The 27,701-nt window shown below is 37.9% G+C and overlaps 1 protein-coding gene across 1 annotated transcript in view; it reads left to right on the top strand.

The window, feature by feature from the left end:
- The window catches only part of LOC122798415 (1-phosphatidylinositol 4,5-bisphosphate phosphodiesterase gamma-1-like), a 3,104,897-nt gene that overhangs the window by 1,727,957 nt on the left and 1,349,239 nt on the right, over window positions 1-27,701 (top strand). Inside the window, exon 12 of the mRNA XM_044067334.1 lies at window positions 19,280-19,400. Within this exon, the coding sequence (XP_043923269.1) occupies window positions 19,280-19,400 (121 nt within the window). The remainder of the gene's footprint in view (window positions 1-19,279; window positions 19,401-27,701) is intronic.

Here is a 27,701-nt window from a genome sequence, read left to right as displayed (position 1 = left end):
AGCGTTGTCGCCTCACAGCAAGAGGTTCTCCCGTTCGATTCTCGGCTGGAGCACCTTCTGTGTGATGTCTGCATGTCCTCACTGTGGTCGAGTGACTGGCGTCCGAAAGACATGCGTGAATGGGCGTGCCTTCATTGAAGATTGGGCGTCGAGCTGGCACCTCGGCACCATAAAAATCTACTGCCAATCATTAATGGACTGGAGTTCCGCTGTGGTGACCCCTAACCGGGAAAAGCTGAAAGAAGAATATTGCAAAATTTAGATTATGGTTATGGAAGGAGGAGTGGGAAACCGTTATGGAAGAATAACAATTAGGTGTTATAAGAAAAATGAAAAACAGTAAAAAAAAAAAAAAAAAATGTGTGTGTGTATGTGTGTGTGTATATATATATATATATATATATATGTGTGTGTGTGTGTGTGTGTGTGTGTATATATATATATATATATATATATATATATATATGTGTGTGTGTGTGTGTGCGCCTATAAATAAGTACATTTTGTAAATCTGTAAATATTGTATATGTTGTGTTAAAGGATTCCTAATCTTTTCGAAAAGTGCCTTGGGATGTTTTATATCCGCCTGAGCTACCACAATCTCAAGCAGTTGGGTCCTAATTTTAATGTCTCCTTTAATATTGCAGTGTTTTTTTTTTCTTGTTCATCTGCCCCTAATTAAATATAGATGACAATGTTTCTTTACCACTGATAATTATTTGCTAGCTCCTGCATCTTTTGTTTATAAACTGTATTTCCACTAACTTCATATACTGTCATAATAATTATTGTTATAATTTCTTTGATGTCCTTCAAGGATGCATCTGCAGTCCTTACATATGGGTTGTCCTGCCTCAGGCAGCCCTTCGGTCGGCCGGATTCCAAAGTCTGGGTTCGGCGTCGGCTGATGTCGCCCTCTCCCCGACGTCAGAGCGCCTGGGGTATAAAAGCATCAGCCGATGCCATCTTCCCCAGTCTTTCTTGCCGTGTGGTGCCCGAAGCAGAAGCAGTTCGCAAGTGCCAGTCGGCCAGCTCCTGTAACTTCAGCTACCGAAGACTTCAAAAGCTAAGTACCCCGTTGGGGACTCTTTCTTGCCTCAGCCGATGTCAGATCAAACGCTTAAAGTTAATAATTGCTTAACTTGTGGGAAACAAATACCTCATAAGGATTTCCATTCTTACTGCCTCCCCTGCCTAGGCCCAGACCACGACGTCTCGGCCTGTACAGCCTGTGCCTCCTTCAACCGACGCACTCTTAGGCGTCGGGCGGAGTTTGCAGAGGAATTTTTTGGGGCTAGTTACTGTTACAATATGCCGTCGGAGATTCCGACTTCTCATTTAACCAAAAAACGGAAGGACAAGGACTGACACACGCGGACCGTGGTTTCGGCTGAAACCACGCCTAGGCCTACCGCGAGTGTCTCGGTCTTGGCTGAAACCGAGTCCTTGGTACTTCCGACCGTCGAAACCGCACAACCGACAACCTCGGCCCCGGAGGCCTCTTCTGAGTCGGTTATAGAATTTCCCTCAGAAACCGGTGTTCCGGAAACATCCGACACCATTTCCCTAGACAAAACTACGCCAGCACGTGGAGCAGCCAGGCCTCCTGCATCCATGTCCATAAAGGCATTCACAAGGGCTAAAGCTGCTAAACAGCCAAAATCTCTGCCTCCCAAGGCTATTCCTCAGGGATCCACTACAGGTTCACAAATTTTAAGTTTAGCTGAGGACCTTATTTCCTTAATTAGGGGCTCTCAGCCACATCTGGACAGGGGCTCTCAACCTCCTCTAGACAAAAGGCCCAGGGTTGAGCCCACTGATCCCCAGTCCTCTGATGAGGCCTCAGATGGCTCTGCTCTTTCAGACTACCAGGAGGAGGCCTTTATGGCCTACGAGGATTCTGATGCAGAGGAATCTATTCCCTCTGCCTCCCCTTCTGAAGAGCTGTCCTTAGTTTCACTATATAGACCATTTAATGTACTGCACAATAATTAGGTGGCCTGCAAATTAAACTCATTTATCAGCATGTCATGATTTCATAGACCATTCTTATTTTCTGGCATAGTTGCTTATTTCCAGCTTCCTGCATTTGGAACAGTTAATGTATATGCAGGTTTAAGAAAAATAAATGTGAGAGAGAGAGATAGAATTGATACTTAGCACTCTGTCACATTAATAGTAGGACAGCAAAACAGGCATAGTCATGCTTTCGCACTGCTGTCAAACACTGAAGTGCAACATAGCATTACCAGAACAGGGACTTGAAAACAAACAATTTTTTCATTTCAACAAACAAGACAGAGATGCATCTTTGAACGATTGTACTTCATAAAAATTTACAAGGGTATATTTTAATATCACTTTGTGTTTTAGCACTACAAAACTCAAGTTCTTATTATTACTGTGTAACACATTGACCTTGTTCATTACACTTTGATAGCAATGTACATACATAAGAAATTATGGGGGGTAATCTTCGTTACACAGATGGCAGACAGAAGCAAAGTGCATCTCAAATCAACCAGCATTAGAACATGGGAATAATACAAGGCAAGCGATCACAAGGAGTATAAGATGGCTAGCCAATTACACCTTTACATACACACCAGGACCCCCCCTCCCCCCAGCAAGAACTTAATAGTGCTCACTTTACAAATTGAGCAAGGCTATATATGAAAATCCTGGTGTAAATTTGTGTCTACCCATCCAGTCATCAAGACTAACCTTAAAGATAGCCAAATTAGTAGTTTGGCATGTAGTGGTAACTTTTTCCATAAGATGTGTATAAATTGAGGTAGGAACCTGTTTCTCCCACAAGACTGGTTTATTTGCATGTGTTTATAAAGTATTTGGTTTTGCAAAGAAACAGGAAATCGGATATGATTGATTCTTTCATGATTTGAAAAGTAAGAGACAGCAGTGTGTATGTTATTGAGTATAAGGAGAGTTGTGCTATTTTTGAGATAATTCAAGGCCTTAATTTCTTCAACTTTCTTAGTGAGGTATTCTTGGAGCCTTCTAGTTGTACACTATGCTTTAGTTTGTACATACCAAAGGGGGCATTGTATTAATGGCAGGATTACTTATTTGAGTCTTTATTCCCTTGAAAATTAATTGGGCCAGCTAGAAGGATTTTCCTTACTTTGGTGGAAACATGCTGATTGAATGACAGACAATTGTCCATGTAAATGCCAAGTCTTTTATGAACACATTTGTTGTTAGAAGATTAGTATTTATAACATATGAGATGAGAGCATTTTTTTCCTGAATGCCACTACCCTCCACTTTTTCTCACTTAACTTGACTGTTTTAGCTAAAAACCTTTTCATTTTTCTTTTTTAAAAAAGATGATTACCACAGAAATACATATTAATTCATGTCATTTTATTGCTCTGTTTTCCGAGTCAGTAGTGCAAGTAATTAAAAATGTCCTTATTTTGATAACTCATGTTCCTAATTGTTTGCTTTTGTCCCTAAATCCTAGGAAAAGAGGTTGAAAGCTGCAGAGACACTTTGCACTTCCACACCTTTGTTTTTTTTTTTAACTAGTAGTACATTGGAGTAACTAGTGATGCACAGGAGTTCTATGCAGAGAATGTGCATGGATATGGATTTGGAAGGTAACATCTACAGAGATGTTACATAACTCAGAGGAAGACAATACCGATACTGTAAGGTTATAGAGTGGGAGACTAATTAGGATAGAGGAAGGAGGATGATGAAATTATCCAGGAATTTGCTGTAGCGTTGTATTGGAAGAGTTTTTTTAAACATGTTTATTCAATTATCACATAAACTTTCATACATTTCTAGAAATGAAAGCAAACCATATTTTCAAATTCTCAGTTATAAACTTTGTACATCACATATAATCTTCTGCACAGTCCTTGTCAAGCCAGCATTACAGCCTTCCTTTAAACCTCATTCCACCACAAAGTTATTCTGCATATATTGTTCCCACAATTCCCATTTTTTCTATACAATGTACTTCCACACTTTTCTAAAGATCCCACTTCCAATTCTTTTACCTCTGTTACTATATTCACTACTTCAAATATGGTTAGTTTAGACTTTGATATGCCTTTTTGTAGTACTTTCTTTTTTGGCACCCACCAGAATTAAACTTGGCAAGGCCTTACTTTGTCTGTGCAGTTCAGATCTTGTATCCCAGCTCAAAAAAAAATTTCTGTAGTTACACTGATTTGCTCACCTAGTATTTCTGAGAAAGTAGCGTGCAGGGAATTTTTAAAGCCTGCCAACTCATTACACTAGCAAAACATACATTCCCAATTACCTCTTTCTACCCCATCATACCTCCAACATTTGCAGTCTACCAGAAGAAAAATTATTTTCAAGTCTGCTTGCAGTATAAAAAGAGCTATGCAAACACTTCCAAGCAAAAATCCTAAATCTTCTTGACTTTTGCATATTTAGGACCCATACATGTATCCTCCCATTGTTTCATTGTGAACTGCTTAGCCAGTGTCTCTTCCCAGTCTTTTCTAACCTGTTGATTCCTGTAGTTATCATGCAGTAATTTATATACCCTACTAATTATTCCTTTTTTAACAGCAGCTTCTGTTCTAGATTCAACTAAAAACTCTACCAGTGCTGTTTTTTTCATTTAGGATTCCCCTATCCCCTTCTCTCTGCTTATACTGTATCAGTCTGTTATAGGGAAAGCTGCAGTCCAAATGTATTAGTGGCCTCTTCCCAGTCTATTACATTCCTCCCTCTAAGTATTTGCTATCACTACCTTAGTTCCATTACAAGTTTTCTCCAGTAAATTCCTGCCCCCCTCTTGCTTGTTTTCTGTACCCCTAATTGCAGTCATCCCTATCAACAGAATCTCCTTTCTCCATTCTAGCATTGACTTAGTTCTTTGAATACTTTCTGTTGCTTTATAAATATAATAATTCTGTAAGGCTCTCTCTCTATTTCTTGAACTTCCCCCATGTCATTATTATCCCTTTCCACTTTGAATTTATAGCTGTTTGCTTTTGTTACTTATAAGAACTTAACTGTGTAGCGCTAAAATATCCCTTCAAAGTAGGTAATCCCAGTCCATTTAAGGGTCATCTTAACCTACTTGACTCTAGCATTCTTCCCCTTCCAGATCAAATCCTTCAACTCTTTATTAATTGCTAGCCCCAACTTCTCCTCTGGTTGATAAAAATATACTTGACCTGTGTATAAAACTAAAAGGATGAAAAACATGATCACTGCTTCTATCTTGATATCCACATCCACAAACAAGAGCTTCCAGTTCTTCAGTTTTTGTATGATATTTTGTTTAGTCTCTTCCCACATATCCCCAGCTGCCATAACAGAATCCTTTGTAACCCATACTGCTAAGTACTTTGTTTTATCATATCCTCATAAATATGGGTGGTGTTGAACCAATTTGTGTCTGGGTATGTAGTTTATAGCTCTTGCCTTTGTTTTACCATCATGAATTTTATATCCCAAAAAGACTTGAAACTGCCTCAGAATTTTCTTTAACAATGAAATATCCTTTCTCTTTTTATCAGATATGAAATAATATCTGCAAATAAAGCCAACTTTTCTTGATTACCATACTAGTTATATCTTTTAATTTCTGAGTCCCTTATTTTTTTGCCAGTGGTTCTAAATATAACAAATGGGAAAGAGGGACACCCCTGCATGGTTCTTCTGTTCAGACAGAACCTATCAGTGAGCCCCCCCCACTTTAATGTTCACCTCTGATCCCTCGTGTATCCTTCTAATTAATCGTCTTATTGTGTCAGGGAATGCAAATACTTCCATTATCCTGTTCATAAAATCCCAGCTTACTCGGTTGACTGCTTTTTCTATATCAAGACCCATCAACAATAGTGATATTTTCTTACATTCTGCTTCCCTCTGGATCCGTCATTGTTCTGTTAATGTTATCAAATGTTTGCCTTCCCTCCACACAACCACACCTTTGCCATTCTTTTAGCCATTATAGATGTAAACACTTTATAATCTGGGTTTAGAATCAAAACAAGCCTATATATGAAGCTGGATCTGATGGATCTTTTACCATCTTAAGGTGTTACAGTCACCACATCTTTCTTCCAGGATGTTGGTGCTTTCCTCCTTTAAAAATACTGTTAAACAAAACCTCCCATATCTTTATCACTTTCTTCTCTCCTAGCTTCCAAACTTCCACAAGAATACCATCTATTTCTGTTGACTTTTCTGTAGATTGGTTATACATCATTATATTTAAGTCCTCTCCTTCTATCCTAAATGTTAATAATTGAGCTTCATCTACCTCTAACCTTGCCATATTTAATTCTTCCATAAATATTTCAACTTGTGCTTTTTCTCGACTTCCACATTTTTCTGTTTTATACAGGTTTTCTTACAATTTCCAAAGTATTTATAGTATCTTTACAGGATCTCTGGTTATTTTCCTTGTTATAGTCTCTCTAAGCTTGACAGCAACCCTTTCTAGTTTCCTCTTGCCTGAGTTGTAATGCTAAAAGTTTTTGTGCTCTGGAATTATTGCCAGAAAACAGTTGTTTAACAGCAATCTTTCTAAATTCATGCATATTGTTTAATTAGTCTCTTATTTTCTCTTTAGCACTCTGCTGTTACACCTCTTCTTCTGTGAGATTCCTGTTATTCTGCAATACTTTAACCTTTGACAGTTCCTCTATGTAATTCTTGTTACTTCTTAATCATATCGCTTTCTTTTATTTCTACACTGTTTTTAAACTCCACTATCATTTTATCCCACTCCCTAGCTACAGTGCTATGAAAAAGTATTTGCCCCCTTCCTGATTTCTTATTTTTTTTTTTTGCATGTTTGTCACACTTAAATGTTTCAGATCATCAAACAAATTTAAATATTAGGTAAAGATAACCCATGTAAACACAAAATGCAGTTTTTAAGTGATGATTTTATTTATTAAGGAAAAAAAATATCCAAACCTACATGGCCCTATGTGAAAAAGTAATTGCCCCCTAAACCTAATAACTGGTTGTGCCATCCTTAGCAGCAACAACTGAAATCAAGCATTTGAGATAACTGGCAATGAGTCTTTCTCATTGCAGTTGAGGAATTTTGGCCCACTCTTATTTGCAGAGTTTTAATTCAACCATATTGGAGGGTTTCTGAGCATGAACCACCTTTTTAAGGTCATGTCACAGCATCTCAATTGGTTTCAAGTCCAGACTTTGACTAGGCCACTCCAAAACCTTCATTTTTTTAAGCCATTCAGAGGTGGACTTGCTGGTGTGTTTTGGATCATTGTCCTCCTGCAGAACCCAAGTGCGCTTCAGCTTGAGGTCACAAATTGATGCCGGACATTCTCCTTCAGGATTCTTTGGTAGAGAGCAGAATTCATGGTTCCATCAATCACAGCAAGTCATCCAGGTCCAGAAGCAGCAAAGCAGCTCCAGACCATCACACTACCACCACCATGTTTGACTGTTGGCTTGATGATCTTTTTCTGAAATACTGTGTTACTTTTACGTCAGATGTAACAGGACGCACACCTCCCAAACAGTTTTGTTTCGTCCGCCCACAGAATATTTTCCCAAAAGTTTTGGGGATCATCAAGATGTTTTTTGACAAAAGTGAGACAAGCCCTTATGTTCTTTTTGGTCAGCAGTGGTTTTCACCTTGGAACTCTGCTATGCATGTCAATTTTGCCCAGTCTTTTTCTTATGGTTGAGGCATGAACACTGACCTTAACTGAGACAAGTGAGGCCTACAGTTCTTTATATGTTATTCTGGGTTCTTTTGTGACCTCTTGGAAGAGTCATCCCTGCTCACTTGGGGTAATATTTGTAGGCCGGCCGCTCCTGGGAATGTTCACCACTTTTCCATGTTTTCTCCATTTGTGGATAATGGCTCTTACCGTGGTTCGCTGGAGTCCCAAAGCTTTAGAAATGGCTTTGTAACATTTTCCAGACTGATAGATGTCAATTACTTTGTTTCTCATCTGTTCCGGAATTTCTTTAGATTGCGGCATGATATCTTCCTTTTTGGGATCTTTTGGCCTACGTCGCTTTGTCTGACAGGTTCTATTTAAGTGATCTCTTGATTCAACAGGTCTGGCAGTAATCAGGCCTGGGTGTGGCTAGTGAAATTGAACTCAGCTTTCCCAAAAATGTGATTAACCGCAGTTACTTCATGATTTAACAAGGGGGCAATTACTTTTTCACGTAGGGCCATGTAGGTTTGGATAGTTTTTTTCCTTAATAAATAAAATCATCACTTAAAAAACTGCATTCTGTGTTTACTTGGGTTATCTTTGTCTAATATTTGTCTAATATTTAAATGTGTTTGATCTGAAACATTTAAGTGTGACAAACATGCAAAAAAATAAGAAATCAGGAAGGGTGCAAATACTTTTTTCATTGCACTGTATCTCTTCTGAAGAAATTTCTACTTTCCTAATAATAACTGCTGTATAATTTCCACTATCCATGCCTTAAATTACTTTCTTTTTAACAGTTAGGAGGGGAAGTGATTGTGTTTTAACTTCAATACCCTGCATTTTTATCTCCATTATGATTGTTCTGTGATTTGATATAGTTATTGGATGTGTATCAAAACTTTCAATTATATGCACTTGTTCCTGTGAAGTATAATTTCTGTCTAGTCTAGCCCAGGAATAATATGCAAATTCTTTGAGTTCCTACTACTGAATTTGCATCATCCATACTAAATATTTTCATAAATTTCTTCACAAATATATCCTATTTTGTTTTATTGTCCATGACCCCTGGATCATCCTTACTGTTGCAAATCAAATTCTAGTCCCCCCGCCTATAATTAATATCCCCTGCTGAAAGCTAATTCCTTCTTCCAGAGTTTTCTCAAGCTACATTGTAGCAGTTTTAGGTGGTATATAAATACATGACAGTGTATTCCTCCTCCCTTGCTGGTAGCCCCTTGCTACCATATATCTACCATTATTACCATTTTTCCTCCTCTGTAACTATTGGAGCTCCTCAAGCAATTAATACAAGTACCACCTTTCCTGTTTCCAAAATATCCTGCTCAGTACCCTTACTGAAATCCTTTTTTTTTTTCAAATTCACATGCTCAGTTCTTTCCAAATATATCTCCTGTAACATAGCTATTTGAACTTTGCATTTCTTATTTCTTTATTTATTTTGTATATACCTGTGAGACCATTCACATTCCAGTGTAATATGGAAAGTGTTGCCATTATGATAAGAAATTATTTTTCTCATCTGTTAGGTATAACATCCTTTTTTACATGTCTTTTATTTCAGACTTTGTGTTACATGAATGCACTTACATTTGGCAGGTTGATCTTTTTTTACAGTATGTTTCTTGTTGAACCTATGTCGCATCTTACAGGACTTTTTATGTTAATGAAAACTCTCAAAAAAAAACCCCAGAATATCCCCATATCCTATTAATTTAATAAAAAACACACAACTATGTACATCTTTAAGTAATGAAGTGCAACCCACCTAAAAGAAACAGTTGTGCCAGATTGACAGCTACTCTCACAGGCTTTAATTGACTTATAATTAACGTTATACATGCTAAGGTACATGGTACATCTCGTTCTTCTATTTACACTAAGTTCTGTCTGTTTTTGTCTTCCATTCCTCTCTCAGATGTAGAAAATAACTTGGATGCTTTCAGGAAATGTTAATTGTTAGCCTTAAAACATATGCCCTCTTAACATAATAACCATGTACACATTTGCCTTCAGCTATAAGCTTCTCATTTTACAATCTGAACATTTATTTGCTGAAGGAAGACTTTTCATTACATTCAGTCTGCTCTTATTTATTTGCTTCCACTTAAAACATGTTGCTAAATCAAGCCAATGGCCTTAATCCAGTCATTCCCTTATGTAAACATTAGAGATTGCTTCCACTTAAAACATGTTGCTAAATCAAGCCAAGGGCCTTAATCCAGTCATCCCCTTATGTAAACATTAGAGAAAGCATATCAGCTGTACTTCTTGATCTGTTTAGTTTTATACCCCATTCTTCACATCAACAACTGAAGATTATAGCCTATTATCTTAAACATACTTTTGTCCAGGCTTTCTTCTCCTTTTACATTTCAGTGCCTACATTTCTTAAAACTAAATAAAGAAGAAAGAATAAGAAAAAGGGGCACCTGTTTAATTTAGTATCTTTATAACAATAAAATAACTTGAAAATGCTTTACTATATAATGTGAGTTCTTACCATGAAATGTTTCATAAAAATACTGTTACGAACAAAAAATGTTTTACTTACAATCACCTCTTAACCTTCCCTTTAATGTTCTTCCAAACATTAATAACACCAAGTAGGACAAATGCTTTGAAGTTCCCTACAAGTTTAACAAAGTAAAAAAAAAAAAAAAAGTCTAATATTTCCCGTTTTTCTTGTTCATTCATATTTCTCAAACGTGATTGATGCTTTGTAATCCCACATTTATACATTCATTTCTGAATTGCTGATTTTCTTCCTGTTGATCTCTATCTCCCAATTCCAGTCTCTTGCTCATTTCCAGCATACTCCCAGTTCTTCTAGTCAGCTTTGGTGCTTTCCTGCGTCTTTCAAGCATTTTCCATTGGAACATTGGAAAAGGTTGCACTCTCTCTGAGCTTTGTTATCAGAAAAAATAAGAAGCCGAGTCCTCCACTGTTTGATGGCTCACATTTTATTTATTGTATTTATTTACATTTGTTGACCAGGAAAATCCGACTGGACACAGGTCCTTTTTCAGCAGAGGCCCGAGGAGAAAAGCTCCACAATAAAAACAATTAATTGCAAGTTACAAGAAGTATAGGTAGGTTTTGTTTAACAACAGTAGTAAACAGTTATAGTTCAAAATGAAATTTAGTTACATGGTACAACACTTATATCATTGGTGCCATAAAGACGAACATGTATTTTAATAGCTGAGCTAGCAGCTATTACCCTTGAATAACAGTGTCTGAGATTACAGCTGAGATATAGGTTTACAAGTAGTGTATTTGGCTGCAATCCGAGGTAGTTAGAGGGGTGGAAGAAAGGGATTAGAGAGGTTGGGGTAGAGATGTTAGAGAGGATTGTTACAGGAGCATGTCCAGTGCTCTTTTAGATGAGATTTTAGAGCAGCTTTGAAGTCTGTGTGTGATGACACAGATGTTATAGTGTGAGGAAAGGTATTCCATAATTTTGCTATGGAGTAGGAGAAGAGAGCTTCTCCAGCAGAGTTCCTGGTTTTAGTTACATGTAATTGATTTTTGTTGCTGGAGCATAGTGGTCTGGAGGTGTGATAGGGTTGGAGTAGATTTTGCAGGGAGGGGACTTTTAGAGGATGATTTAGTAGTTTGTTGGTGAGTGAGAGTTGGTGCCATTGAAGGAGGTGAGGGATTTCTAACCAGCCTAGTTCAGTAAATGAGGTGCAGTGGTGGCTACTGTAGTTTTCACCAGTGGCAAACCTTGCTGTTTTTTTTTTAGCAAGCTTCGAGTTTACCTAACTCACTTTGCCCTAGGTTGATATATACTGGAGAGGCATAGAGTAGGGTGGATATAAGGTGGCTATTTGCAACTGAAATCTTGGCTGTTTTGGTGAAGAATTGCTTATTTCTGTATAAAGCACCTTGTTTTTTGTGTACTTTTTTATGGTTACCGAGATGTGGATGCCAAACTTGAGGTTATTGTCAATTTCAACTCCAAGTAGTTTGGTGTGGTCTATTGGGGAGATAATGGTGTTGTCATTGGCTTTAATATTAAATTGGTAGGTGTTTAGATTGTGTTTGGTGGGTTGGAAGATGCATCTGAAAGCCAAGTTTCAACTGAGGAAAAGGCTTCCTGTGTGGTCTTTTGAAGTTCAGGTAGGGAGTGGGCTGAGCAGATGATGGTTGAATCATCTGTGTACTGTATGAGAGTGGCTTGTTTGGTAGCAGAGGCTAGATTATTGGTGAATATGGAGAAGAGTAAGGGTCCAAGGATGGATCCTTGGGGAACACCTATTGAGACAGGGAGTTTGGGGGATATATCATTATGCCAAACAACAGATTGGTGGTGGTCAGTCAGGTAACTCAGGAACCAATTTGTGACAGATTGAGAGAAGGATAGAATATTGAGGACAGTGATGAGTTGTTTATGAGAGACCATGTTGAATGTTTTAGATAGGTCTAGGAAAGTTGCAGAGCTGACATAACCATTGTTTTTATGTTGAAGGATTGTATTGGTGAAAGCAAGTAAGGCAGTGGTTGTGCTGTGGTATGGTCGGAAACCATGCTGTGTGTTAGATAGGAGGTTGTTAAAAAGGGGCTAGCCTAGAACCTGAGAGTGAATGCATCTCTCAAGTATTTTTGATAGAGGAGACAGAATTGCTATGGGCTGGTAGTTGGTGAATTTTGTGGAGGGCCCACCTTTGTGGAGGGGGATAATGTGGGATATTTTCCATTGTGAAGTGACATAGCTTTCAGATAAAGATTGGTTAATCAGGATTGCAATTGGGTAGGCTAGGGCTTCAGCTGCAATTTTAAGGTACTCAGCTGGGAGGTTGTCAGCTGCTAGTTTTGTGGGCTTTAGTTTCGATAAATGTTTTTTGTGTTGGAGGTAGGGATAGGAGAGAAAGCGAATGCAGTGGGCAGGTTACTAGGTGTAGTTGGAGGGGGGTAGGGGAGAGGGGTTGTGTTGTTTTGCTAGTGATGGAACAGTTTGTGTGAAGTGAGTGTTGAAAGAGGTGGCAATGTTTTCAGAGGAGTTTGTTTTGTTTGGAGGAGGGGTTCCTACTTTTCCTGGGTGGAGGATGGAGTTGATGGTTGACCAGAATTGTTTAGGGCTGTTTAGGGTGGAGTTCAGGGCAGACTGGTAATATAGGATTTTCTCTTGTTTTATTAAATTTTTGACTTTATGTAATTCACAGAATTTCTGTCTATCAGAAGGGGGTTTTGTTTTGCGCCAGTGATTCCAGGCTCTATCTCAGATCTAGTGGCTGCTTGTAGCCATGGGGAAGACTGGGCTTTAACTGTAGTAAATCTTGTGGGCTCATGGGTGTTTAGGACTTTAAGAAAGGTGGTATTAAGGTCATCAAGTTTGAGGTATTTTAGTAGAGTCCAGTTGCAGTTTTTTAGGGCTGAGATGAAGTTGTCAGGGTTAAAGTTTACTTTATTATGTATTTGCTGATAGGTTATGGGTTTAGCCTGATATGTGTTTTTTGAGTAGGAAAGTTGGGGTATGATCACTGAGGCTATCTGGTAGGCAGCCAGCTGTGTATGATTGGGAGCTCTTGCTGACTAGTATCCAGTCAAGAGTAGAAAGCTTGTTGAAATTCTTATTTATTCTGGTGGGTGTCTGGATAATTTGGAAAAAAAAAACATGAAGATTTAGATGGTGGACTGGATGGTGGTTGGAACAGGATAGCCAGTCTATATTAAAATCACCTAATATTATGGTTACTTGTGGAATGTGATGATTTACCCAGCTGAGGAGGTTTTCTGGTTGAGGGATATTGTTGCCAGGTGGGAAGTAGCATCCTATTATGTTAATGGCCTTGTCTTAGTTTACTTTTAGGTTGGTGTAGATTATTTCTTCTTTGTCAATTAGGGAGGCTGATAAGTTTAAGATGTGAATATTAAGATTCTGTTTATACATTACAACTACACCAACCCCTTTTTTGTGCAACCGATCTTATCTTAGGATGTTGTAGCCTGAAGGGAGAATTTGCTCACTGGTAAAGTGAGGTTTGAGCCAGGTTTCTGTTAGAATAATAATATCAAGGGACTATAGGTCTATGGTAGCATGGAGTTCATGGATTTTATTGGTTATACTTCTGATATTTAGGCTTAAAATAAGGAGGTCAATTGGTTTCCTATTGGATGTAATTTGAGTGTGGGTGAGGTTGTTAGGCTGACTATCAGTGGAGGAGTTGTGGGGTCCAGGGTTTGGGTGGATGTCCCCGCTGAGGATGTTAGTTTTAATAATGAGAGAATTAGTTTAAGTTTTGGGGTAGCTTTTTGTGTGGGTGATAGATAAATTAGATTGAGGGATAGTCTGTAAGGTGCAGCGGTAGCATTGCCGAGTCACAGCAGGAGGTTCTCCGGTTCAATTCCCAGCTGGGGTGCCTTTTGTGTGGAGTCTGTATGTCCTCCCTGCATTCATGTGGGTTTCCTCCGGGTGCTCCGGTTTCCTCCCATGTTACAAAGACATGCGCCTAGAGCATTTCTCCCCAGGCCTCCATTGAAAATTGTCTTTGTTCCAAGTCGGACTTTCCCGGTTAACAAATGTTAAATAAATAAAATAAGTAAGGCATTAGTGATGCTTTTTGTTAGTGTGGTTAAGATGATGGCTTAAGTGGGTTGTGCATTGGGGTGTATTTGTTGTGAGAGGTGTATGAGTAGTGTGATGGTGTGACATGAGGGGTGGTGACTGTAGTTATGCAGTGGAAGTTGTTTGGTGGGGGTATAAAGGTAATTTGGTAAGATGTAATGTGTGCAAGAAGGGTGCATGTGAAGACAAACTTTTGTATTTCCTCCTTAGTCTGTTCTACATTAAAAAATGACTTTGATCTTCCAGAGGGAAATATTCTGAAGATGGCTAGAAAGTAGCAGACACCTGCCTCTCAACATTCCCTGATTGCTAGAATAAGTTTACTCATCTTTTGCCTGGTTTACAGTGAGTCAGAATTTTCCACAAATACTGTGCTGTCTCCATCTTTCAGTACTTTGCCCTTCTGGTTTGTTAGAATCAACTCTTTCTGCTGGTAGATTGTTGGATTACAGATTTGCTAATAAATGTCTTGGCTGCTTTCTCATGGTCAGGTTGGGAAGCATACACATGATAATATGCCCTTTCAATTAACAGTTCCTATTGTGTAATGCCAGTCCAGTTGCTTAGTTGTGCTTTTATAAAGTTAATGTAATGTGTTTCTTCTTACTTCTCTGTTACAGTAGAAAATCTCAGGTTTTCTGTCCTCTAATTCTACCATTTTTGAAACATCTCTTCATCTCATCTTGAGCAGTCTCATACTCAGCTAGCCTTTTCTTCACTTCGACGTCTGATTGTTTCAATTTTATTAGCACATCCAAATATCTGTTTACAGCTTTTTCCTTTTTTTCCAGCTTTTTGTTATTTGACTTGATATATACCTTCATAATTTTATTTATTCTAGTCAGCTCTTTGACTTATTTTTTTTTCTTCTAGATTACTGGAAGTCATGTCTTGCACCAAAGCTGGAGCTTGAGCTACTTTTTGCTGAACAGCTGCAGGATTCTTCCCAGCCACTGTCTTTTCCTCACCTTTTTTGGTAATTTCGTCAGGTTCTATAAATGTCCTATTTGATGGCATCTAGGCATTTCACTTATTACCCAGTAAGTGAAATTTACCCAAAAAATATGAATTCGCTGGGTCTCTCTTCTGTGTTTTCATTTTCATACTGAGAGAGATGAAATTAAGCTGTTATTCAGTGTTCAGCTATCTTGAAATTCCCCTTATTCAGGGTTTAACCATATTGGAAGAGTTTTGAACTGTTTTTTTTTTCTGTTTTTTTTTTTGTTTTTTTTTATTGCTCTTTAAGGAAAGTAAGAATAAAGTTCCAGATTTTGCCAATGTAGTTAGAGTATAGAGACCTGACATTGCAGTTGTTTGTTTTGGATTGGCTGAGAAGGAGGTTGTCCATATAAAGCAATAGTGGCTTGCATGGGGAGTATAGTTTTACAAGGTTTTATAGTGCTGGGAAGTTTTGACGTTTATACAGAATTTTATGGACTGCTACTGATTGGATTAAAGATAGGTAGCATGTTAAAATATCATATTGGTTAATATATTTTAAAAATAACCTTGGTATGCCAGTAAACTAATCACTCTTATTATAATAAATAAATGGATATAGTCACTATTTGTCCACATTAGTGCTGTGAACATTGTAAACAGATTATTGCCCTCCATCCAGTTTTATAAGAGAAGCCTGTGTTTCATCAACTGCACAAGTTTGATGATTACTGTACTAGCTAATTACAAAACTTCCCTGTACGAGTACCACAGCAGTTATCTCAAGGCATATTTCTGCATAGAAAATTACTTTGAAGTTTTACATTCTTATTGCTCTATCTCATCTGCAAATTGTATTCATTTTTCTCTGGTTGGTTATTTAAACTTCTACTCCTTAGGTATTGCATTTTTGGGTAAAGTTGTTATCAAATTCACCAGCAAATAACTTTTTATTCCTTGTTTGAATATTTTATCATATTTTAAAAATATCAATATTTTAGAGAGCCATTTTAATCTGTCTGGAATCTCTTATGTTAATGCTTTTAAATCTGATTTATACTGAGGCTGAACATTTGCATGGTGCGAAGTTCAGTTTATTCAGTTTATCACTCCCCAGTGCGTTGGATCAACCTGGGGAAACTTCCTACAACTATCTAGCTGGAGTAGAAATATATTTGTACTGACATTTCCAAACAAATGTATAAAATTTCTTATACTTCTTAGCATATCTTGGCAGAGTAATTTTTATATCTCATCATCTGGCTCTTGTAAGTCTCCTGCTTGATCCTCCATCATTTTAGGTACTACCCTTGACATTAAATTCCTTAGTTTTAAGTACCTTGCCGATTAGCTGTCCAGGACAGCATTAAAACCCATAACCACTGATGCCTTTCATCAGGGTCAGCTTTATATCTTTCAGAATCTGAGCTTGGGTATATTCTAGACAATTTTGAAATGCATACAAAAGCAAAGGTAGCACTGAAAAAATGCAGCACTTAGGCCCATTGGCCTAAGTTCAACCTCACCAGTAGCCATTTCCTTAAATCCACTTTCAATTTTTTCATCAAATCTTCAAAGAGGTTACCCAAAAAGTCCTGGATAGAACTACTTAAGCAAAATCTTACATATTTTTAAGGCATTTCCCAGAGAACCCCCAATTTGTGTCTTCCGTTTTCTACATGTCTGATGACTAATAGCTACCACTCATGTTATTTGTTAGTCTTGTACCTTGGAAAAAAATTGTCTAAATGTGAAAAAGTATGTTGAAAGCCTATTCAGGTTATCCCCAGATAAAGGCATTTTCATCTCCATCCCTTCCACTTAATAACATCTTATATTAGAATTCTGTTTTGTAGCAGTCATCAGTACTAAATGAAAAGCAATACTTGACTGGAGACAACATTGACAAGTCTTCCGTATTATCTTATAAAAGTGAAATCGTATTGTCTTACAAAGTGGAAAAAGACAGACCTGCATGCATAACACTTCCTTTGGAACTAGCATGAATTAGCATAACTACTTTCTACCAAATATTTCAAAAACCATAGGGTAACATCACACATGTTGAAAAGTATCATTTGATCCTATCATAATTGTTTTCCTCTTCCAGACTTATACCAGTTGGTTTTGCTGCTTTTACGAAGACTCAGTGTTCAGAATAAAGACTTAAGAGATCAGAATTTTATCAGAAATGTGTCCCTCACCCCTTTCAAATCCACCTTAGTCATTTACTATCCGGTATGGCTCTTGTATTGCTAATGTAAACTGTTTATAATCATGGCCGAGTATCAGTTTTGGTCTGTAAGAAGAAGGCAGACTTGAATTTTTTCCCCTCATTCTTTTGGTAGTACTGCTAATGCTGCTTGCTTTGAAGACAGATACAAACCTACATATACAAACCTGATTAAACACTTTTCACACTTTCATAAATATGCGTTCACCCCTTTCTTTGCTTTACCTCCAGATTTCTGTAGGAAGCCAATTGTTCATAGTAGCCTTACTCAACTGTTGCTATTTCATTGGCTCCTTGCATTTCTCTGCCATTTTCAGTTATCAATGCATTTGCCATAACTTTTCGCAGATTAGCTGCTATCAAATAACTGTGAATTTGTTGCATAATTTACCCCCACCACCATTCAGTTTCAGCTGTGTGAAGGAAGACCTTGAATAATGCTTCTCAGAATTCAATACCAGATCTCAAAGTTCAACCTACACTTAATCTGAACCCAGTAATAATTCTGTGGGTCCTCTGTTGCCTCACTGTGACAACTAGTGCCCTTTGGTACTCTTGATCATTATAAAATAATGTATATTTAAGTAATTCATTCAAAAAGCATAGTTTTATTAAGAACATAATCAATTTTCTCCGTTGTTTATCTTCTATGTACTCATCTCTAGCTCATAGCTATAATGTCTTTTCTACTCTTCTTTTAATTTTAATGCTTGTTTTTCTTCTAAAGTTGCATAGTATGTTGTACTTCTCACTTCAATTCCTACTATATGATGTCCCCTCCTGCAAGTAATGACTGTCATGATTGAAAATAAATCTGGATATTCTAGAAGATGTGATGCTTGAGAATGAATTTGCTACTGTCCTCTGAGTCAGTGTGTTACAGTTATGTGAACTGCAGTTTAGTGTTGTAAAACTTGTAGCTGGTAAACTAATTAAAAAAAAATGTGATTCAGTCTGAATGTGTGTTTTTTAGCGATATGAAAAGGTGCGAAAATGTGTCACTTTCTTTGCAGTGTATGAAATTAGTATATGAAGGGTTGTACCAGTGTTCGTCTGGTAGATAAAGCACAGTTATACATTTGATGCAAAATGTATAGCAGGCATGTGTAACAGACGGTAATTTTTCTGCTGTGTGATTACAAAATTTGTGGATTTTTCTTGGCCAAGAAGTTATAGCCTGTAAAAGAAGTTAGTAAATTCTTGAATAAGTTAGTTGACCAAGAGCGGGAAAGCAGTCATTTGCGGGTAAATTTTTAATTGAATCTGTAGTTTGTGTGTGGGAGAATTAGAAGCTAAATAGCCGATGAACAGGGCAGTCAGTAGTATACAGACCCGTGAGATTTTTTGCACTTCCACATCTACTTGCAATATATTCTAGGAATATAGTCTATTATTTTAGGACTCGTTAAATCTTTTAGTTAAGAGATAATAAGGATTAGTTTGCCTGGAGATATGTTTTTATCTTTGTTGTAATGTATTTGTTTAAATAGCGGTCTGGTGTGCCCTGCTCGGCCTGCTTGTGCTGAGACCCTCATAAGGAGAAGTAGTTTAGAAAATGGGTAGATGAATGTGTTGGAAACATATAATCGTGACAGCAGTTAACAGACTTTAACAGGTATATTGCTGCCTGTAGCAGTATAAACAGAAATAATCTTGGCCATTTTTTAGTAGACTATTGTACAGCTGGAAAAAAAACACTAGGATACAAGATGCAAGTCATTTAATGAATTTTAACCTTTTTTAAATTCACTGTTGATGATTGCATGCAGGTTTCTGTATTTTGTGTGCTAACCAGAAATAACAGCCAGGCTAATGTTGTGAATCCATTATCTTTTTCAGTGGACTGCTGGGATGGTCCAGATGATCTGCCAATCATTTACCATGGGCACACACTGACCACAAAAATTAAATTCCTGGATGTCTTGTATACAATAAAAGAACATGCCTTTGTTACATCTGAGTAAGTACTTTTCACATTTTATGTTACATTTTATGTGAATGAGAAGTAGGAATAACCTGGCTGGTTTCAGCCCAAAAAAGCTGCATGCAGCTACCACGTAGAGTGACTACCCACAAGGCAGAATGTGGGAATCGGGCACGATGCTAGTTAAGTAACAGGCAATAGTGAGATGGATTATGATTAGACCCTTACAGAATGGGCGTCTTGGAACATGAAATGTGTTGTCATTGTAAAAGAAGTGGCCAGAGCCTGAGCAGAATTTTGAACAATTAAACTAAACTCGAAGTTGAACTAAGGTGGCAACTGCATTTGCATGCATTCCACTTATCCAGGGTTAAATGAACACATTTCTCTACAACCAGTACTTGTCAACAATCTAATACAAAATAGATACACTATATGTTCACTATTAATATATATTTAATATATATGTGTATATATATATATAGATAGATCACCTTCAGTCAAGTCAGCAGGCCCAATTCACTGAAAGTTAATTTCACTGACACTTCATTTCACTTGCACTCATATCGCCGACAGTGACATATGGCCTATTCCCCACTGTAGAGCGATCCTGGAGTTAGTATATATAGTAGCAGGGGTGTGGGGGGCAATGTTAGACCTATTATAGATGAGAAAAGGGCCAAAACTTGTTTCATTGGTAGATATTTGGATTTCCATTTGAAAAAAATCTTTACAGTATTCTTCATATATATGCAAAGATTCTTGGCAGTTTTTGAATAATATCAACAGAATTACATACAGGGAGGATATGTTTCTAGTAGCTATAGACATGTTTAATTTATTTTCTGTCATCCCACAAGAAATTAGACTGACATGGTTTGAATTACAGTAGTTGGCCACTGGGTATTATGAGCAAGATGACATAAATGTATTGACCATCTTAATAGAGGTAGTGTTGAAGAACATCTATTTGTTTTTTAAGGACAGTATTACAAGCAAATTACTGGAGTGGCAATGGGGGCAGCTTGTGCCCCCACTTTTACCAATTATCTAATGTCCTTTTGGGAGACAGAATTCATCTTTCAAAGTGAATTTTGGAATGACATCTTGTTCTTTACTAGGTACCTGGATGACATGTTTTTGTTATGGATAGGATCAGAACAAAGGCTTCTAGAATTTTTGGTCTATGTTAATCATACAGTGGAATTTTTTAAGTTTACTTATGAGTATAGTAGGGAGAGAGCAATATATTTGGATACTGATTTAAGGGTTGATAGAGGTAAAAATAGCTTGGTGTCTAAAATTTATAGGAAGCCTACTTTCTCCAGTTTGTATTTAAATTATGCAAGTTATCACCGTAATCATCAGAAAAAAGCCATTGTTAAGGGGCAATTGGTTACGGCTCCCAAAAATGGTAACCTTAGATATTGAATTTTTGGAGGAAATACAGTTGATCTCTGATATGTTTTTAGAGGGGTTACCCATCAGTTTTTGTTGAGAAAATAAAACAGGAAGTAACTGTTAAAAACGTTTATAGATCTATATTAGATTTTACTAATGTAGGTGTGGAAACACAAAATACAAGGAGTAAAATTGATGAGAAAAATAAGGGAATGAGTTTTATACATATAATAAAGATTTTAGAAACATAATGGCAGTTGTTAGAAAAAATTGGGGAAACTGCACACAGATATGGAAGCAGTTAGACTTCTAGTTGATGAGCCTACCTTTGTATTTAGAAGGGATAGGTCATTCAAGAACATTTTGGAAACTGGCCCACCAAGATACGAGAGTGGATGTAAAATGGTGGGCAACTTTAAATCTGGCTTGTGTACACAATGTCCATACATACTAGTAACTGGAAGTAAGATTAGTCTTAATGGTAAGGACATTAATATAAATAAGCTTTGCCCAGCATTTTACATTGGGAAGGCCTGTAGACAATTCAAGGACAGAATATACGAGCATTTAACAGATATTAAAAATAAAAAGCTGACCAATGCCCTATTTAGGCATTTAAAATGTTACCAGGATCATAGGTTTGGCTTTTTTGTAGTGGAACAAATTTTGAAGGACAGGCAAGGGTTTATAGTGGATGAAAATTTGAATATTGCTGAACTGAAGTGGCAGTTAAGGTATAATGCTACTAGATGCCCTGGAATCAATGAATGTGTTAGTATTAATAGCGTGTGAAGGTTAAAAAACATTTTAAGATAAATTAAGTGTTTATATACATGTTTTAAATGGTTACATTTTTGTAAACTCAATGTTAATTTTTACCACTGCTTTTTTTATTTAATTTATGTTATTATATTACATGGTGATTTTCACATACTCAGTCTATACATTTGCGTTAATTATGTCTAATTGGTTGGGTGGAGTGTATATAAGGTTGGGGTCATGGTATTATTATTGTTCTGAAGAAGTCCTGTGTAATTTGGGATGAAAGCGCTTATCGGATTCTTTGTATTTTATTGAAGTTGGTTTGAATAAAGCGAGTTCAAGTGCTGTGTTGGTGACAGTGTGTTCCATTTTGGTTCATATTTCAGTTTAAATCATCTTGGCTGTAGTATAAGCTATATAACAGTGCATCTGATTTAACAAAACAAAGAAACCAAAGGGGGAAATGAAAGTTAAAAAAAATCAAAGATTAAATAAACTGGACATGGCAAAAACTTCACTCCAGAACTCTGATGATTTTGCATCCTGTTCACCAGTTTTCTGCAGACTGCTTATCTTAATAGTTAAACCAGGGCATGCATCTCACAACAAAATTTTCCAGCCTCTTCTCTAGTTCCTTTTCCTCATTTTCATTTGAAGCTTCCACTATCTAAATCATGCCCCTCTTAGATGGGCACTGTCTTTATCCATCTTATTGTTATTGCTTTCTTTATTGCTGACATGATGAGGGCAAGTAGAGTTTACATATTCTCTAAATCTTTGTAATCCTTTACAATGCCAAAAAATGTGTAGCCAGTCCTCAACTGAACCCCATCACATCTCTAACAGTTTGCATTCTATAGCTGAAAAGACCCTACGATTCTCTTTGGAATATAAAAATACTTATGCAAACACTTTCAAGCAAAGATTCTGAACTTCCTACTACTACTTGCTGGGAAGGAGACCTGTTGACTCACATTGTTTGTCAGCCAGTTCTGTCTCTCTCTCAATCTGTCCCATTTTTGTTTGATTTTTATGGTTACTTTCAACTGATCATTTTCATAGGTGCATAGTAGGCTAGTGCCTACTACAGCTAAAGGCCTTTATAAGTCTAGCAGTTTAACCCAAATGTGTCCCACAAGTTATATATTTTAGATGTTTATATAGGAGTGATTGTTGAATATGACATGATTTACTTGACTGCCTCTATCTGTCATAGATATGGGCACCAGACCAGGGGTGAATTTTCTATTTCTCATTCCGTGGTCCACGTTATGATTAAATAGGATTAGGTAGGGACTTTGTTTCTCATGGATGGGGAGCCTATTCCAGAGAAGGGGAATCCTGTGTGATACATGTGTCTCTGGCATGTTCTGTTTACATTGCACTCAAATTTTGGGTGTTCAGATGTAGTAGTAGCTCTGATGTTTGTCTTCTGGATGTGCAAAAGGTTCATCAGAACAGGGTCCATAGATTCCTGTATGTTAGGCATAAGTTACCTCTCAGTAGTTTGCAGGAGATCAAGTTTAAAGATAGGGCTTTGAGGAGATCCACATAGGACATTGTGTTTATGCTCTGTTTTCTTTTTGTAAGGAACCTTTGCAGGTGTTCAATTGCTGCATGTGTTTGGTCAGGTACATAGGAGGCATTACACTCAATGATATGTCTAGTGAGTGCCTAGTATAGTGGTACAATATCTTAACTGGACCTAGATACCATGCATTTACTTGTATGTTTAGCAACCTAAAAAGATTTCTGTACTACCTTGGATACATGTCATATGAAGGCCAGGTTACTGCCCTAGCTCCCTGACTAGTGGGTCAACTCTTATGGGTGTTTTATTGATGATGTAGTTTCTTGGAGTGACCAAAATCCCAAAAGGTGGTGTGGCATTGGCAACAATCATTTGTCTGTGTTAGACCCAATTGTAAGATGTTAGTGTCCTTGGGGTGGATTCTGTGACTGCTCCCAGTTTGCAGTTATCTGCAAACTTGGTCAGCCAGAGGCCTTTGACATTAGCCTTCTACTTGAGAACTAGATGGCAAAGAAGAGAGGGCCCACCACAGAGCCTTGCGGGACTCCACTGGTGAGTGGCCTCTTTATTGAGGTGATTTCGCCAATCTTAACTTCCTAGGTCCTATCTGTGAGCCAGTTGGCTGTCTAGTGTGTTATATAGGGGTTTATGCTAACTTCCATAAGTTTGTTAATGCCAGAGTTGGTTAATGCCTTAGCCAAGTCAAGTTAGACAATATACACTGTTTTACTTTCATCCATTGCCTCAGTGACCTTCTCAAAGAAGTCCACCAGGTTCATTAGGCATGACCTTCCTTTGACAAAGCCAGACTGGGGTGGATCCACTGTCTGAAGGTCTCCTGTGTCTTTGTTGATCATTTCTGTGACAATTCATTCCATGGCTTTGGATGTAGGACTAGTCTGACTAATGGGTCAGTAGTTTCCAGGATCTGTTGTTGGTCCACCATTATGAAGAGGAATGACTGCTGCAATTCTCCATTCTCATGGCACAGAGTCTGTTTTAACATTATAGTTAAATAGTAACTCCAGTGGCCCTTATCAGTCATATTGTAGACTATTCAGGAGGTATACTGGGATATTATCAAGGCCCACTGAGGCTGTACTCTTTGCCTTAGCAAGCAAAGCCAGGACATGCTGCCTATTTATAGTTAAAGGGGTTATGTTTGAAGTTATTTCTTGGGAGGTAGCTTGGAGTGAGTTGAGGGGGTAAAGTTGGAATGGAATTTGTCAGCCAGCAGATTCGTTTTTTATCACCAGGCTCAGTGAATATGTTACCATTAGCCACCAGTTCAGTATGCTGCTGTGTCCTGCCTTTGAGGTTTGTGACAGAGCTGAAGAAGTCTTTATGATTATCTGTTGCCTTTGAGGCTATATTGACTTCACAACTGGTTTTATTGGACTTAAATAGCCCTATTAGCTGCCAAGTTCCTTTCTTTATGGCAGTTACACCTTCTGATTTTAACCATGATTTTTTTCCTTTTGTTGTATAATGTATTTAATCTGGGATGTCACCAGGGTGGTTTGTTTTTGGGGTGAGTTTTGGGCTTATTTCTGGTAGGTACAGCAACCTGTGTACACCCACTGACATGGGTTTATAGAGATTTGTATTAACAATTCTGTAGAGGCTGCTGTATTTTCTGGGTCTGGAGGGGCATTCAATTTTGACAGACTATCGTTTAATAAAAGGTAGCTTGTCATGGAGTAGTTCCAAACTGTTACTGGGTTTATGGGGGTTACCGAGTTGATTTTGATTTCGAAGAAGCGGCTTTATGGTTAGACCTTACCAGGGAGGATGTGACATTGTGAGTAGTGCAGCGTTCTTCCAAATTTGTGAGTTTGAGTTCCAGTATGTTGGAACCTGTAATAGGAGTATGCACTAACTAGTTAAGGGTGTTTGTATTTACAAAGTCCAGTAATATCTGTGCTTGAGGAATTGGGGACATGTAGGATTCCCAGTTTGTAGAAGAGTAATTAAATTCCCCCTTAAGTAAGATGTTAGGTTGGATGGCGAGTGTTTCCAATAGGTTTAAGTATGCGCTATGATTTTCATGGACTGAAGATAACCTGTAGCTGGCTAGGATGTGGTATGGGATTTTATCTATGGTGACGTGCATGTGGAGAAACTCCAGCGCATCATCCTGTTTAACCACCCTAGAGGTATGCTTGTTATTGATGTACGTCAAGACACCTCCACATTTAGTCCCTGTCTGTACAGCTACTGGTTTAAAAGTGTTGAAGACACTGAAACCTTGCAGTGCCTGGGTAGTCTATGCAGAATTTAAACCATGTCTTGGTAACTGCACAGATGTCTGTATCCTCCAGTATGAGGAGGACTTGGAGGGAGTTTAGCTTTTTGATTAGGTTGTTTGCATTGAGCAGTAACACCTTGAGGTTCAGTTGAGTTGATTTTGCTACATCAGTTGGTTTGTCTATTTGGCATTGTCTAATAAAGGCTCTATAGAGGAGGATAAAGTTTTAACCAGCAGTCAAAAGCCTAGAGGGGACAGTTGCAGACCAGCCTTGGCAAAGCAACTTGGTATGTTAACCATATCTTCCCATGCTGACAGATATTGGATCCCCTTAGACTGACACTAGAAACTCAGCCAGTTGTTAATATTAATCATCTTTTGTTGATACAGCAACATAATCCTTGGTGAAGGTAATATGTTGTTCAGTGCTAGACTCATACCAGCCTGAAACATGTAGTCAGAGAGATCAGTAATGTCTGTCTTCATATAGTCTAGGGAGGTATGTCTCAGGTTATTTACACCTAAGTACACTATGATGGAATTGTACTGGTACCCATGGTGCACAGACTTGAGTGCATGTGTACCAAGGTGGATCTTAACTCCAGGTAGGCAGCTAACAGTTATAATCTCCTTGTTCAGCCTGGTTAGAGGGGCATCTGTATGTCTTATAATGGAGTCCCCTATGACTATAGTCCTTGGAAGTATGTTTGCTTGCCCTTAGGGCTTTGTATTTGGGGCTGCACTGATTGACACTGTTTGTTGTTAGGTGTTGCTTTTGTTGAGTGCTTCTGGGTTTGCTGAGGATAATCTTTGCTGATGGATGTTCTAGGTGGTCTTCTTTTGTTTAGGAAGATTGCATTTAAGGGCCTCAGCAAATGTTGGTCTGTGTGAGTGCTGTGTGATGTGTGTGTGGTTTTGATAACTTGATGTGTGCTTCTGTGCGAGAGTTTAGCCTCTAGTCACATGTTGTATGTACACCTCTCGCATACTGTATAAATTTGTAAATCGCATTTAGGCCTTTTACCCCTTATGAAGTGCTAATTCTTCCAAATATGGAATGTAAACTTTACTATCAGTCCATGTGTCCAAACTCCCCTTAAAACTGTCTAAAGTCTTGGATTGTTTTAACATTGACTGTTATGTTATTCCGTAATTTTGTGACCTTTACAGAAGCATACTGAACTCTCATCATAGTACTCTCACTTTTAATTAAAAACTGAGTATATTGGGAAAAGGATGGCGCTGCCAGGTAAGAGGAAAAGAGAAAGGCCTAAGATAAGGTTTATGGATGTAGTCAGAGAGGACATGCACGGCTGTTGAGCACTGTATTAAACATATCCTGCAAAATCGGGTCATGAAATCTACTATAGGCGAGAATTAATTTTCCATGAATATGCTTATAACAAAAATTAAATAATCTTAATCCTGCACATCTTTGTTCATAATCCTTCTTAACTTCAGTATTTTTTTTAGTAAATTTGTATCAGTTACCAAGGATTAAGTAGTTGTCAATAAACATGTGACAATTGCGACATCATCTCAAGATATTCACAGCCACCAGGCTGGCTGCTGAAAATTTAGGAAATTGCATAGCCATGTTGTCCGACCCCTAATTGGTGAGCTTACAATCGTGTGGCATATGGGAGTTACCAGAAGGCTGTTGAGGGTGCTTTTTGGGAGTGGGTTGGAGGCAGACAAAGCTATAAAAATAATAACAGTATCACCACATCATGTGCAACTAGCTGCTCTGAGCTTGTTAGTGAGTAAGGTGTTAGCTGTATACTTACTGCTTTACAGGGTACTACTTTATGGACAGTTCTAAAGGGGACATTTGCTTTTAGATGTTTGCGTCTGTAAAAAGCACTGGCATGCCAAGCAGCTGCATGCAAACGTGCCAGATTTATACCAACACTGGAAATACAGAAAACTGACTGCTGAGCTTCTCTGGTCAGCAAAATGACTACACTTTGTGCCCTTTTGTGTGCTTCCTAAAACAAATAAACCAGACAAACACTTACTGCCACTAGATGATTAATCCCAGTCCTCCTAATGTAAAAGCACAGTAAAAGAGTTCCAGAAGTGCACTGATATGCAAACAAGCTTAAAGTTAAGGAAAGGCATAAGGGGAAGCATTAAGTTAGTCAATATATCAACAACAGTATACTTTAACCAGCTTATAGAGGTGTGATTATTCAAAAAAATACTTTGTTTGTGGAAATGAGACAAGAGCCACTCGCTTGTGCAGAATTAATAAAGGCAGTAAAACAAAGATAAGCTGTTTAATATGTCCTTTGGCCAGTAAAACAGATACATGCAGGAATCTCTATGGTGTTTCCTCAACCTATACAGACCAGGCTACCACCCACTGCCATTAGATGGAAAATCCTTAGTCTTT

Source organism: Protopterus annectens, chromosome 3.part1 (genome assembly GCF_019279795.1).
Source record: "Protopterus annectens isolate FY-2018-M chromosome 3.part1, PAN1.0, whole genome shotgun sequence".
Lineage (NCBI taxonomy): Eukaryota > Metazoa > Chordata > Ceratodontiformes > Protopteridae > Protopterus > Protopterus annectens.
This window is presented reverse-complemented; position numbering and strand designations above follow the sequence as displayed.